Consider the following 15,305-nt stretch of genomic DNA (forward strand, 5'->3'; position numbering starts at 1 on the left):
TGGTATAAGCGGTGTCTTACTATGGTTAACATACGTCCTCTTCTAAGAGGATTTGTCCTCTTATTTGACTTTTTTGAAAGTGTCCTCGGAGGACGCCCAAATGTCCTCTTTTTGAGATTTTGTCCTCTTTTTTGAGAATTTTGGTTAAATATATGGCAAAATCGACTGAGATACAGTAAATTAGCACAAAAGTAACGCTCCAGCGGCTATTTCGGGAGATGAGCCGGAAAGTTGACATTTGTTTAGTCAACCAACTGATAATGCGAAAGGAAAAACTGTATTTTGGGCGCTGAGCGAGAAAGTTGACCTTTCTTTTTTTTAGTCAACCGACCACGAAGGGGTAAAAATTTACCACTTTTTCAGACTTTTTCCTCCGTCGGTCTGAAAATTTTGAAAAAGTGCCCTCTTTTCAGATTCCCAAAATATGGTAACCTACGTCTTACAAAAGCTTAGAAGTGTGCCGTGCTATAAGTCGGCGGTACGGAATGAAAAATAAGAAATATCAGCCTGGTGTAAATGACCATTGTAGTCGACAAACACCATGATTACCACGAATGACATTAGGACCGAGTACATCGTAAATGCCGATAATGCAAGTCTTCTCGCTTCGACGAACTTACGCATAAGCTCCACTCTCGCACGCTGCGCATACACGTATATCATAACATATAGTCACTAAAATTTGACATAGTAGGCAAGTAGTGGGAAATCTCGCCAGACTGGGGCCACGGGCCACATTATCATGTAAGACGGAAAACTCTCCGTGGGCCGGACAAAATCCCTTCGCGGGCCGGATCCGGCCCGCGGGCCGTATGTTGCCCGCCCCTGTTATACATGGATGAAAAATTGTCATGACACAGCAGGGTTATTTACTTAGTGTTACATTGTCCAAGCATTGTGAAAAAGATTTAGGATGAAAATGCATAGCAATGTTGAGACTGAGGCACACTAAATGGGGAATACTGACGCTCACCGAAAAGGCTATACGTTAGTCCACCCTGATTTTCTATAATAACATTGCCAATGTCTCAAGTGATAGCAATTTACAGACAATACCACAGAACACATGTCCAGTGCTGATCTTGATATCGCGTTTAAACCGACATCCTGGTCTGATCTCGTCCGCCAAAAACTCTGCAACATTCATGTCCTGCAATCCTGATCACATCTCAATCTTCAGTCGAGACATTGTGACGTAACAATATCACCGAAACAAATGTTTTCCAGGTGAAGTCCTAATTCGTTGCCGACCATCTCAGGTGAGGAGTTAATCTAGTCTAGGATTTTTGATTGGACTTCTCGGTGTTATGCAGGGATGTACAGTACGCTGTGCATAAAATTATCAATAATTGAATGACTTAATTACAATAATTGGAGGAAAAATGTAATATGATAGTCACGACTATAAGCAGTGCAAGTGTCCGTTATCACTGCAACTATGTTAATTTGCATATTTGTAAGGAGCAACTCGGAATGTAAATGTGGAAATGTGCAGCAGAGCTGCGACTTGTCGTCTCGTCTAATTTGGATTAGCCAGGAACGATGGAAGATTGCGACATGACGGTAAGAAATTTTATGGTGCCAAGATGGATAACGAAGCGTTTTGTCTGTGTAGCGACCCTGATACGGCGCGATGTACCTAGCAGGGAAGTCGTCGTGTTTCGGTGCGGAATCCCTCTCATCGGCGAACATGCCATCAAGTACATCCGAAGTATACAAGTTACGAATTAAATTACATGCCGAATCCTAATACAACCAATTGCTCCAATTGGCACCTTAAACAGATATACACTATACAGGTACTATGCCACACAACAAGTACAACTACACAGTACACAAGCATTCCCACAACGTCGGACTCAATGCAAAACCACATGTAGCCAGAAACGCACAGACTATTCTACCAGTCCACGAAGAAAGCTCAGACTATCCTTAAAAATCCAATTACTGAGCCATTAGCATCCATCAATTACCAGGGTGTTACATCTGTGTTACTTGTTCAGTGTGTGTATAGGTTACGTAGTGTGTGTGCCATATTTTTCGACATTCCTAATTAAATTGACACGTGAAGGTCAAGGACAGAGCGGGTGTTTAATTGACGGACTTTACCGAGTCGTTTCGGCTTCTTTCTATCTTTTTGCAATTGTATTTGAAATCTTGTGTTATTTGGAATCGATCGAAATTTCAATAAAACTAGCTGAACTCAACCCAGCTGGCAATTTCCTGATCTCAGTTTCTCTTGGTCGCCACTCGCCAGTACCAAAGTAGCACATTACCGTATAAATATACGGAGTTCCGATCTCAGTCAATTTATATATAAATGTCGAATCTGACCAGGCTACGGAAAGTCCCGAAATGGAACCCGAAAACGTTGCTGAAGGAAAGGATTGTCATGAAGATGGCACCCAGCAGCAAAATGAGGTAATTTTCAGACGATACTTTTCAACGGCAACGGGGACCATCGCGATATTTTTCGTTCAATTAAAGCAGGGGTGTCGAACTCAAATGACGTGTCGGCCGGATGCAAAACTTCAGATAGCTTGCGGGCCGCACCAGTCAAATGATTAACAAACTATTGCCTTAAAATCCATGCCCTTGTTTTTCATTTGAAAACTTTATTATCAAGCCTGTTGACACAGTCGTATATTACTTTCTTATTACGGATCATAGTGGTTCTATTCTAGTTGCACCTTTATTCGAAAACAATGGCAATAATACGATGATTGGGTGACAGAACACAGTTAAAAACCGATATAACAGTGGCTCTACCGATGATGTAAGTTGGCTTGCTCCTATTGTTTTAGTCGTACGTCAACCCCTAGTGTAAAACGCGGACGTTGAAATTTGCTTCATATAATTATATCTTGATTTGGTTTTCTCTCGAGGACGGAGACCATTTGAGTCCAAAGTGATGCAGCAGTGCGAACACATATATTTGTATTATATCTCTGTGCTACTATTATTATCCATGTAACCTGCATATAAAAGTTTCGCATTGACGTTTTCGCTTCTCTGAATAACTAGGCTTGACCCAATTTTCCATGAAACTCTGTACCGTGACCAGGCCACGGAAAGTCCCGAAATGGAACACGGAAACGAAGGCGTTGAAACAGAGGATGGCCATCAGGATGGCGTCCAGCAGCAAAATGAGGTAATTTTCAGACGATACCTTTCCTCGATTCGAACCTTTGTAGTATAGCGGAGACTGTCACGATGTTTTGCGTTCAACTAAATTTTAAGCATTCAATACCTGATTCCAACGTGACGCTCAAGTAAGCACATTGCATATGTTCGTAGTTCGAGGTCGGAAGAATAAACTAAAATATTCAGATGAATCGCTACGTTATTCAAATATCTGTTCACGGAATGAGTCATCGCTTATTAAGACTACAGAAATGGAGATCAACAAACGATATTTTCGTCATCTTAACAAATCCGTATGTTAAGGTGCAGCCGGAGGCGGATACCCGACATCTTCAAACGGAGCCACAAACTGCTGAGCTTCATCCTAACGATATCGCAGTGACCATGGAGAATACTGGTGGCAAGTGCAAAAGTTGTTTCTAATCTCTAACTAAGCAATGTACCACTCGGAGAAGATTTGTTCGGGAGGGTCGGTTTCTTGTTGGTGGGAAATGAGATGTAGGCACGATAGTTGTAAGGTTGGCGGTTGTGGTGATCGCTATCGTCTCATTTCGGTTTAGTTATTATTGCTTAATTGGTTGATTATCTACTGTAGTCCTAGGTAAAAAACCATTGCGTTTCTATTCATTGTTTGTCTTAGTTAATAAAAGCCTTGGATGTAAAGAGGTGTATTCGATTCACAGCAATTTTATTAACTAAGACAAACTGAGTCATGTCGGTCGATGGAGGAGCAGGAAACGGTCGACGCCCTATTCTCATAAGGGTGCCAACTCTTGAGGTATTACCAAATGCTCCGGCGGTTCAGAAGATATTCTGTCATTGGGAACGACAACTGCAATCCTACATAGCTGCCGCATCCCTTTCTGATGCCACAATCGATAAGCTTGCATTATTGTGTGGATTCATTTCGGCGGACGTCTACGCATTGATAGAAGAAAAGCAATCCTACGACGAAGCTCTGAAGTTATTGCAGGATCTTTACAAACCGAAGAAAAATGTTATATTTTCAAGACATCTTCTCTCTAGTAGAGCGCAAGATACCAACGAGACCGTTCAGGAATTTCATCAATGCCTATTAGCGCTCGCAAAGGATTGTGATTTCAAGAGTGTCACCGCCGACCAATATCGCCAAGAATCTATAAGAGATGCTTTCATCAGAGGTTTGAAATCTTCCCATATACGTACGAGACTGCTTGAATGCGAGGAACTGCCACTGCAAAAAGCGATTATCACTGCTATTTCACTGGAGAAAGCTCAAGAATTTTCCATTTCCTACAAAGTTAATGACGTCGATGCACGTTTCGTTGCAAGCACCTCTAACGATTCCAGCCAACCCGCAAGACACGCACCGGATCCTCAGCTTAACACGGTTTCTGCAATTACTAGCAGAGTACCCGAAGTTAAATCAATCAAAGAATGCACGTTCTGTGGAGGTACCCATGCCGCTAAGCGCGACCAATGCCCAGCATCGATGGTTGAATGTTATAAATGTGGAAGACTTGGACATTTCAGGAAATTCTGTAAATCAAAAAGCAAATACCTAGCTGCTGCTCCGAAATGTTTGAAGGACTCGATCAAACCCCTTACAACTGCACAGCAAATATTCGATGCCATGCTCGATTCGGGAGCTGCTGAATGTTTCATCAAACTGGATATTGCTATCAAACTAGGTTTGTTTCCACAGGGACCAACTTACAGTATCAAATTGGCTTCCAACAAATGCGCCACCGATGTGCTAGGACACGTTACCGTCGTATTCATAGTGGAGTCACGTGAGTACACTCATCAATTTGGCATAATCGATGATTTATGTGCAGACTTTGTCCTCGGACTAGATTTAATGAGAATGCACAAGAAGGTTATTTTTGAATTCAAAGATGGCAAGAACGAGCCATTTACAGTAGGCGTAAACGCTCACTTGGCACTTGTTACTTCCAAAGTCGATGAACCGCTTCGTATATTCCAATTCTTGACTCCAGATTACAAACCCATTGCCGCTCCTTCTCGAAGGTATAGCAAAGAAGATAACGAATTTATTAAAGGCGAAGTACAGAAGCTTCTCACGTCATAGAACCGAGTCATTCACCTTGGCGTGCTCAGCCACTAGTAACCAGGGACGTGCGGCATAAACGAAGACTTGTCATTGACTATTCGGTATCTATCAACAAGTACACCAATTTGGATGCTTATCCACTGCCACGTATAGAAGATGTCATCAATGAAGTCTCTAAAGGCAAGTACTATTCAGCCGTTGATTTGAAATCGGCTTACCATCAAGTCCCCTTACACCCTGATGACAGACCTTTCACGGCGTTCGCCGCTTGCGGTTCACTTTACCAATTTTGCAGATTACCGTTCGGCGTCACGAATGGAGTAGCGGCTTATCAACGTTATATCGATTCGTTTATTTCAAAGCATCAATTACAGGGTGTCGTAGCGTATTTGGATGATATTACAATATATGGCGCTACCAAGGAAGAGCATGATATCCGCTTGAAAGCATTTCTAGATTCCGCAACAGCTTGTCACCTCACCATCAATACAGAGAAATCAAGTTTTGGAATCGAAGAAATACAGTTGCTTGGGCACAAAATATCTCATGGTAACATAAGTCCGGACCCTGACCACATGAAGCCGCTCCTGGATATGGCCGCGCCAACGGACTCTAAAGGTTTGAAACGTATATGCGGTATGTTTTCATATTATTCCAAATGGATTCACAATTTCTCGGCTGAGATTAGGCCTCTTATTCGTTCATCCAATTTTCCTTTGGGAGCTGATGCTATTGCTGCTTTTCGTCAATTAAAGAAAGAGATAGTGGACTCTTGTCTAGGATGCATTTACGAAGACCAACCATTTACAGTTGAGTGTGACGCGTCAAACTGCGCCATTGCAGCAGTTTTGAACCAGTGTGATTGGCCTGTAGCTTTCTTCTCTCGCACACTTACAAAGACAGAATCGAACTACCCCGCTATTGAGAAAGAAGCTCTCGCAATCATTGAATCGGTTCGGAAGTGGAATTACCTGCTTGTCAATCAGAAATTCCTTCTTATTACAGATCAAAGAGCTTTATCTTACATATTTCAGAAGAAGCATCACAGCAAAATCAAGAATACAAAACTTGCGCTATGGCGTCTTGAACTCAGCTCTCTCAACTATGACATCTCACATCGCGCGGGAATCGAAAACGTCGCTGCAGACACCTTGTCTCGTATTTGCTCCGTAACCGGTTCAGGTCAAAATTTAAATGAAATCCATGCTCAACTTGGCCATCCCGGAGTTAGCCGATTGTCCCACTTTGTTAAATCCAAAAATTTACCGTATTCCACGGAAGATGTGAAACGTATCTGTTCCAGCTACCGTGTATGCGCAGAACTCAAACCTAGATTTTATAAAGGAGATTCTCACCAACTGATCAAAGCCATTTATCCCTGGCAAAGAATATCAATCGATTTCAAAGGTCCGGTCCCCGGTAAACGTAAATTCATTTTAATCATTGTCGACGAATATTCACGATTCCCTTTCGCATTTCCATGCTACAATATGACGTCGGAAACCGTCATCGAATGTCTAATGACGTTGTTCACTCTCGTTGGATTGTCTGAATATGTACATAGCGATAGATCGATGTCGTTTATGTCGAAAAGAATGAACGATTTCCTAACGAAGAAAGGTGTTGCAACAAGTCAATCAACCCCTTATCACCCCACTGGCAATTCCCAATGTGAGAGAACCAACCAAACGGTTTGGAGAACAGTAAAACTCCTGCTTGCCCAATACCAAATGCCACTGTCTTCATGGGAGGAGGTACTCCCAGACGCATTGCATTGTATCAGGTCGCTTCTGTGCACGGCTACAAATTGTACACCTCACGATCGATTTTTCTCTTTTCAAAGGCGATCAATGAATGGCTCTTCATTACCCGATTGGCTTTTCAAGTCGGGCACAGTTCTACTGCGTAAGTTCGTCCGCGATAAGAGTGACCCTTTGTGAGATAAAGTGTATTTGCTCGATGCTAATCCAAAGTACGCTTTGATTCGCTATCCAGATGGAAGAGAGTCGACCGTCTCCACTACAGACCTTGCTCCTTATCCGCGTATGACCGAGGTCACCGAATCCTTGCCACACAGAAATAAATCTCTTCCTTCTCAATCGGATTTGGATATGCCCTCCAGCGAAATCGAAGAAGAAAAGGTTACTCAGGCCGACGAATTCTGTAGTGAGGACGCTATCATCCCTGAAATCGCTGACAATGCTCAAAGCAGTTCGACTCGAGACGCTCTTCACGGACAAGAAGAGCCCCTGATAGATATGGGGATTTCGTTTCCCATTAGATACTTTGTTTGAATTGGTTATTTTCTGCGCTAATGTTTGTTTTATTAGTCGGGGAGATTGTGGTGATCGCTATCGTCTCATTTCGGTTTAGTTATTATTGCTTAATTGGTTGATTATCTACTGTAGTCCTAGGTACAAAACCATTGCGTTTCTATTCATTGTTTGTCTTAGTTAATAAAAGCCTTGGATGTAAAGAGGTGCATTCGATTCACAACAATTTTAAACCAAATGTGCAGCAAGGTCTCGTTTTTATCCTGTAGCGCAGGGGTGGGCAAACTACGGTCCGCAACACCGTTCTGTGGGGCCCGCGAAAGGCTCAAGAATCGTGTTTAAAATATTGAAAAATGCGCAGTAAAAATCTAATTTCTGCGGGGACTCGATTAAACTTTTTCTCATTATATTTCACCATGATAATTATAAGTTATATTCTTACTAGTATATTTTTATTTCATTGCTGGTGGGATAGCCCGACCTCAAGGCCAACGCATTTTAAAAGGTTTCAATTGCTAAACATTACAGAAAGTCAAAATGGGAATGACTTTCGGTTCGCTAGTGTAATTTTACATTGGCCAATCCAGCAAGTTTTTTTTTTTTAACTTTTAGCGCTGTACTTGGAGAAAACGATTCGCGTGTGTGGTAGGTAGATTCGTTCTCTGTATGTATAGAAGTATTTATATTTATAAAATATATAAATAGCATATTTGAAGCTAACATGTTTATGACGCTGTCAGTATTGTGTGTACTGAAGTTCACCAAAAGTAGAATCAGCAAATCTATGAAGTGATCACTCCTCATGGCTCACAGATTCAAATCTCCATCCTGTTCTAAGAATCGGGACAACCAGCTTTCATCCCTATAGTTTAGAAACTTGGTTGTATTGAGGTTGACCAGCAGTTTATCAAATCTCAACAATGTTTCTGACGCGTGTACCATATCCTCAAATCAATGGTTGGTTGGTTGGTTTTGAATAAAAAAAATATATACGTTCCACATCTTCACTATATAATCAAATACCAATATTGCATTTTGGTTTATAATCCCAATTTTATATAGTGCGGCATAGGCGAATGGATTTAGATGTTGAATACTCGGTCCACGATGGTATTTCTTTACAAACTGGGTATTTAATTAATGAGGACGATCCACTTATATATTATATCCATATTTCTTCGGTCACTAAATGACAGTGGTTCTCAAACTGGGGGGCGTGAAAGCATCGAAAGGAGGCGCGAGGCCGCAGTAAACTAAAAAACTTTTCGAGCCCCGGACGATTTGTCTCTATAGTACATGGTTATTGCTATTGTCCATATTTCATATATGATAATTGTCTCGTCTACAGCCATAACCTTCAATACCATCAACCTATCCGCTGGGATTGCTAGCATTCTGATTTATCTCTTGGATATTTTGCGATATCATAATAAAGGGGTGCGAAAATTTTCACTATCATAAAGGGGGGCTTGTCTAATGTAGTTCAAGACCCACTGCCATATGAATAATTACAATATATTAGTTTCTTTTGGCTAATAATCTCAATTTATTATAGTGCGGCCCGCGAATGGATTTAGATGTTGAATGCGGCCCGCGAGCCCAAAAGTTTGCCCATCCCTGCTCTAGCATCTCTTACATATTCGTCTGATTACTAATAGTTAAATTGCTCAGCTCACATAAGCATTAAACACATTGTGATCAGTATTTCTCGATCCGTACATTTGGCCATCGGTGTTGTGCTGATAACAAAATTGGGGGTATGACGAATACCCACAATTCGGTAATTATATACGGAGAAAGGCGCGGTATATCCAGCTTACTCGGGTTTGGCGCATCTTTATGAACATATGGATAGTTTGAGAAGGTGTTGCCAACCAGGCAACAAATATTAATTCTGTGAACGATTACCGTAAAATTACGTGAATTCAGCCAATAGCAGTGTCATAGCATCTTATGAATTACATCAGAGTCGAGCTACTTTCCGCACAGTCGGCTCCGGCTCCACCTGAATTTTATTTAAAGCTCCGACTCCGCTGAAAATGCACTGCTCCAGGGCTCCGGCTTCAAAGCCCTGGTTCCAGTTGCTCATTTTAGAAATACATTGGTTTGTACAAGTCTGATGGGTGCATTCACCTGAACAACGTGATGTAGGCTAGGCCCTACGTCTGCTGTTATAACATTGATGATGCTGACCAGCATAGGCGTGCGGTGTTAGGAAGGCGACATAAACAAAAACAGTCTGCCAGCCATGCGACGGAGTGCCACCAGCTGTAGCGTAACCGACATACTTACAGAAATATGTTTCAGGGATTACGACTACAGGTGCCAATGCAACATCAAATCTCTGGACGAGCTTTTCCCTTCTGGTGAAAAGTCATCAACTGGCTGTTATCGTGACGGGACTTGCGACCGTGATGGTGGTAGCTGTCGCGACTCCGGTTGGCATTTCAGTGGGTAAGTCTCCCTATCACATCATTGGGACGTATTTCTAAACATCTCGAAACACTCCTAATCCAGGGATTTTCAACCCATTTGCTATGATCCAGCAGCAGGTAATGGCACTGATTTCAATGGACCACAGAGTTTGCATGGTATACAGTTGCGTATGTTTGTCTAATGTGGATTATGATCAGAGGTGGTCAGTAACGAAGTACTTCTACTTTTTTGAAGTACTATAGTAGTTTTCCGCTACTTGGGTACTTACTCAAGTAGATATAACTTCCCGCTACTTCTACTTCGTAATATTTTGTGATCTACTTACTTACATTTCGCTATTTTCAGTTTGTCAAGTAGAAGTAGTTTAATCGTCCAATCAAAGATAGCCTGAGGAATTTCGGAGCTGTTTTCACGGAGTATCAAAATTTAGCTTTCATAAAAGATTAGTAGAGCCAAGAATTTTCAGGGCGCTTCGAGCACAGTTGACTGATATGATTCACGAACGTATCGGTGAATATGTAGCGGGTTATGTGGTTCCGTTCACACCGCATAGTCGCCCACTCGCCCATATGAAATATTTCATCACTGTAATTATGGCCCATCATAGCGTTTGAAACTGCCATTTCGCGATCTAGCATTTACCTATCATATCGTAATCTAGCAGCCCATGGCGTGTTCTAATCTGGAAAAGTGGACTCAGGCTTGTTCTCATAGCCTTACACATGTTTTAGCAGACCACTGTTGAAATTTTCTGGATTAAAGACAGGAAATATATTTTCCGCTTTTTAGAAGTAGTATTTATATTTCTCTTTCAATTCACACTATCATACTTTGAGAACTAATTAGTTTCAGTTATTTTGTCTGGAGAACATACCTGTTGAAGTTTAGAAGCCAGTGTAGTAATGCCTCTATTTTCCAAAAATAAAGCTACACTATGTGGCATTTTTATGATCAGCCATATTTTTTATTAACGTTTACTAGTCGCGCAAATAGTTAACACCGTATCCGACACCACTTCTCCGTGTTGCTCTTCGACCAAACTGCGGGCCTTATCATATAGGGGAGGGCGGCATGCCATGATATTTTTTTCTAAATCGGCATATTCGAGTAAACAGAGTATTAGTATCGCATTCCCATATCAATGCTACCATTTTCATCCCATGATGCGGACGAATGCTTATGCTGTCGAGAATTTATACCTCCTGGAATGCATCAATATGAATCAGGCTCTGCACCTTTCGCATAGCTCAATTTGCAGCCATTAAGACTCTAAAACAGTGGTTCTCTAACTTTTTTAGGCACTCCTTCCTTTATCATAGTGAACAATTTCGCGCCCCCTTATCATGATATCACAAAATATTTAAAAGTGCAACCAAAATGCTAGCAATCTCAAAGGATAGTTTGATGGCATGGAAGATTATGGCTGTTGATGAGAGAATTCTGAAATATCGAAGTCGGACAATACACAACAATAACTATAAGCTGGGTGTATATCGAGCAAAGAGCGATAAAATATTTTATCGAACTTTGGTTTCGTGCCACCTGTGTGATGCTTTCACGCCTGCAGTTCGAGAACCACTGCACTGAAATCTCTATGCAATAGTACAAAGCTTATTTTCTTGGTCGCTGTCTTCCGAGCAGTGTGCAGCTTAAATAGCCTTTATCTTGAGCCAAACTTGCAGTTTTTCTGAACTTAGCCGAGTCTTGACCGAGTGTTTCGTGTTCTTGTCATTAGATCGATTGTAATTCAAATCCTTAATCTCGGCGACATGCTCGGCAAAAACTGAAAGGGCGAGTTTACCCCTGACTCCAGTATACAAATATTTAATGCTCTAAATTCTAAATCTTCTTTGATTTTCAGTTTTCGGCATTCTTTTTTTGGCATGCCCGTTAATCCTTTGTGGGTGATAGATATGATGAGTCATGTATACTAATCGTGAGCACTGATTGACTTGTTTTGCGAATTGGGGATTTGAAACACACACCGTATAATGCGTAATGGGACAATGGTAACATGGAAGGTTTGAACTCAACTATATGGAAAGAGTAATTTCTTGTGACTTCAATTGCTACTCACTCTTTGCCACATTGTCTTTGTTTTGAATCTGTATTATGCATGCGAGGTACGTAGGCAGCGTATTCGTGGCATATTAATGAGAAGGCTCCAAAGTAAACGAATTTCCTATTCATTTGATACAGTTTTAGTCATTCAAAAAGCAAGTTTTTTGCTTTGAATTCCAAGCAACCTTTTGCGGGTCGCACAGAACAACTTCGCAGGCCCCATTTGGCCCATGGGACGCACTTTGTCCAGATCTGGTATAAGCGAACAAATTACGATCCTTTTCGCAACTACTTACTTACTTGAGTAGATTTAAAGTCCGTCAATTCTACTTCTACTTCAAGTAGTTTTAGGCTGCTTTTAAAAGGACTACTTCTTCTCGTACTTGAGTGGATTTTGGCGTCACTACTTTCTCGACTAGTTGAGTAGCTTTCTTGACTTCTTTGACCACCTCTGATTATGATATTATAGATATGAACTGGCAGCAGACCACCTTGGTTCTCTAAAACTGAATTCAAATCCGACTTTACAGAGCTTAGCAGAGATGCTCTTTCATGCTTGTGGAGGAATCCACTTCGTGTTGTTGCTGTTGAGCAACTAGTTGACGAGTTGCGACATAAACTATACAAATGACCCTAGAAATGACTTATGTTGTCGACGACTATTACCAGATGTGCATGTCATTGAATTCTAAACCCGAGTGTCATAATCATATCCACAAATCTGCAAAAATTATTTCATGAAGCTATATACTGTATTTCACCACGTCCACAACGTGGTTGAGTATGTCGGCATAATGTTCAAAGCGCACCGCTCAGTACCCCCTCTCATTAACTGCATCCTGAATAGAAAGACGTGTGGGTAAAATACATCAACCTTCTCATAAAATTTGAGGCATTTTCATTAATATATTACGTTGTTAAAAGTTGGTGTTTTACATTGAACGTTGAGGGGCCAACAACAATATGTTTACTAATTTATTGAGCAAAAATAGGTTGGAAATCCCTGGTCGACTAATATTCCATCACTCCTTGGTAGACTAACAAATTGAAATTTTTACACAGCATCTCAAACGGCGAATGCGCAAGGTCAAAGTGGCGTGTTACCCACTCTAATGACATCGAGCATCGGAACCACGGGTACAGTCGAGGTCTCAGCAGACAATGCAATTGTCGACGATGAAGCGATAACCAACTCTATTGTAAAGTCATCTACAGCTAACGTACGGACAGGTTCCATGACTATGTCATTTCAGTATTCTGCCCGACCTACTGGGATAGAAAACACTTCGCCTCGGTCCGCCACAACAGAACAGGCTTCGACAACTGCACAGCCTGCTATTACCAACCAGTCTTCCACGACTACCCAATCCACGACAACTACCACGACAACTGCACAACGTTCAACAACTGCACAGCCCACAACAACCACCCAGCCTACCGCGACTACCCAACATAACACAACCACGCAGCCTGTCACAACCACCCAGCCTTCTACAACGACCCAGTCTACCACGACTACCCAACCTACTGCTACTACTACAACAACAACAACTACCACGACTACCCAACCTACTACTACAACTACCACGACCACTCAGCCTACTACAACCACCCAGCCTACCACGACCGCACAACCTGTTACAACCACCCAGCCTACTACAACTACTCAGCCTACTACAACCACCCAGCCTACTACGACCACCCAGCCAACTACAACAACGCAGCCAACAACAACCACCCAGCCTACTACGACCACCCAGCCTACTACAACTGCCCAGCCTATCACGACCACACAGCCAGCTACAACAACGCAGCCAACAACAACCACCCAGCCTACTACGACCACCCAGCCTACTACAACAACGCAGCCAACTACAACTACCCAGCCTACCACGACTACGCAGCCAACTACAACAACGCAGCCTACTACAACCACCCAACCTACCACGACTACAGAGCCTACTACAACTACAACTACTACGACTACAACTACTACAACAACTACAACAACAACGACAACTACTGCAAGTACGACACCGTGGCCAGGATATGACCCGAATGACAGGAGGCGAAAACGCAGTCTGCTCGACAGCATTTACTATCATAGAATCAAAAAGCGTAGAGCTGAAATTCTCAGAAAAGCCTAAATGCTGTATCATTGGCGGGTGGATACAAGTTTTCGAATTATATTTCTATATAAATAAATGAAAATCTTTCTCCGTGTGTCTGTCTGTGACTCGTATTGTTCCCTGTGTTTTCTGCGGTAATTTTTTCGCAAGGAGATGATGTCCGACATGCCACCAGCGATCTTTAACAACACTCCACCACCATCTAAGAATCTCCAACCATTTGAGGAATAAAATCTATAATTTTTCTACTCAGATCCATCATTTTATTCAACAGGTTTGATTACAATCTAATAGTTATCATTATCCGCAAATACGATAAATATGTGCTTACTGTCACCGTTTTCGATTGCGTTACGTCTGACTGTGTCGATGTCACACTAATAACCGTCGTGGTTTTGTTGGTTTGACAGGACAACAATTACAGTGCTCTACACTGTAAAAAATAATCATGGGTGTACCCATTGTCTAGACCTGGTCCCACCTGAGTCATGTCGACATGGAAAATGTCCATGACAACTTGTCGACATCCATGTAGACCTGTTGACATCCATGTTCCTACCCATGTCCTAATAATGATTAAAATTGACCTTTCACCTCGACCAATGTACACATAATCTGTGGTTAGATGTATTTGGCTGTATTTGACATCTGGAATGTTTGCAAGAAAATCTGCGACAAAGTTCCATACTCTTGCTGACGGTGGCGCAAACTTGATATTCAAACTCCAATATGACGCCAATGCATATGATGGAAACACATTATTCCAGCGACAGATTCCCCATCGAAAAGGATTGTCCACTTTTTCTGAAGAGTATCGAACTTCATCGTCGGGTAGACATTCTTCGGATCCTATATTGAATATGAATGTCATTACCATTCATGCACTTTTCAAGGCACACGAGTTGATAGAATATATATCAATAGTTTTCAAGGTGCATAGGTGAGGTTGGGTTTTATATACCCGGTGCTCAGGATTGTTGGGTTACCTACACTTGTGACAGTCAAGGCATGGTGTGATATGGTATGGAAGTATGGTATGGGAAGAAATTGCGGCATCGAATATGGAAATGTGCAAGTATGGTATGGTATAAGTTTCCCAAGTATGGTGTGGAATGTTTTATCCATATACTTCCATACTTTTTCCATACTCTGACAGTTTTGCCAAAACCATGACAATGATCCTATTTTCGATTTGTTAAATTAATTACA

At 41.7% G+C, this 15,305-nt stretch overlaps 2 protein-coding genes across 5 annotated transcripts in view; one reads left to right on the forward strand and one right to left on the reverse strand.

The window, feature by feature from the left end:
- The window catches only part of LOC145444598 (dynein axonemal assembly factor 11-like), a 135,892-nt gene that overhangs the window by 75,508 nt on the left and 45,079 nt on the right, over positions 1 to 15,305 (reverse strand). The window lies entirely within an intron of this gene.
- Positions 1,241 to 14,190, forward strand: LOC145444585 (uncharacterized). 4 transcript variants are annotated; one of them, XM_080322589.1, is made up of 7 exons: positions 1,241 to 1,259; positions 1,462 to 1,563; positions 2,338 to 2,421; positions 3,065 to 3,151; positions 3,448 to 3,544; positions 9,778 to 9,924; positions 13,030 to 14,190. In XM_080322589.1, the coding sequence occupies exons 2-7, from the start codon at positions 1,543 to 1,545 to the stop codon at positions 14,112 to 14,114; spliced, it is 1,521 nt and encodes a 506-aa protein (XP_080178715.1). In that variant the 5' UTR covers positions 1,241 to 1,259; positions 1,462 to 1,542; the 3' UTR covers positions 14,115 to 14,190. The 4 variants fall into 4 exon arrangements, with proteins under 4 accessions (XP_080178715.1, XP_080178716.1, XP_080178719.1 ...); XM_080322590.1 differs by lacking the exon at positions 1,241 to 1,259 and having other exon boundaries at positions 1,266 to 1,563; positions 13,030 to 13,299; positions 13,366 to 14,190; XM_080322593.1 differs by lacking the exons at positions 1,241 to 1,259; positions 3,065 to 3,151 and having other exon boundaries at positions 1,266 to 1,563.

This window comes from Botryllus schlosseri, chromosome 8, assembly GCF_051294905.1.
Source record: "Botryllus schlosseri isolate E-star chromosome 8, Bs_hap1, whole genome shotgun sequence".
Lineage (NCBI taxonomy): Eukaryota > Metazoa > Chordata > Ascidiacea > Stolidobranchia > Styelidae > Botryllus > Botryllus schlosseri.

Excerpts from the sequence above, each read along its gene's own strand:
- LOC145444585 (XM_080322589.1), top strand. The coding sequence starts at position 1,543 with ATGGAAGATTGCGACATGACG. Across the intron at positions 1,564-2,337 it reads TGGAAGATTGCGACATGACG|GCTACGGAAAGTCCCGAAAT; the intron begins GTAAGAAATTTT and ends GAATCTGACCAG. Across the intron at positions 9,925-13,029 it reads TCCGGTTGGCATTTCAGTGG|CATCTCAAACGGCGAATGCG; the intron begins GTAAGTCTCCCT and ends ATTTTTACACAG.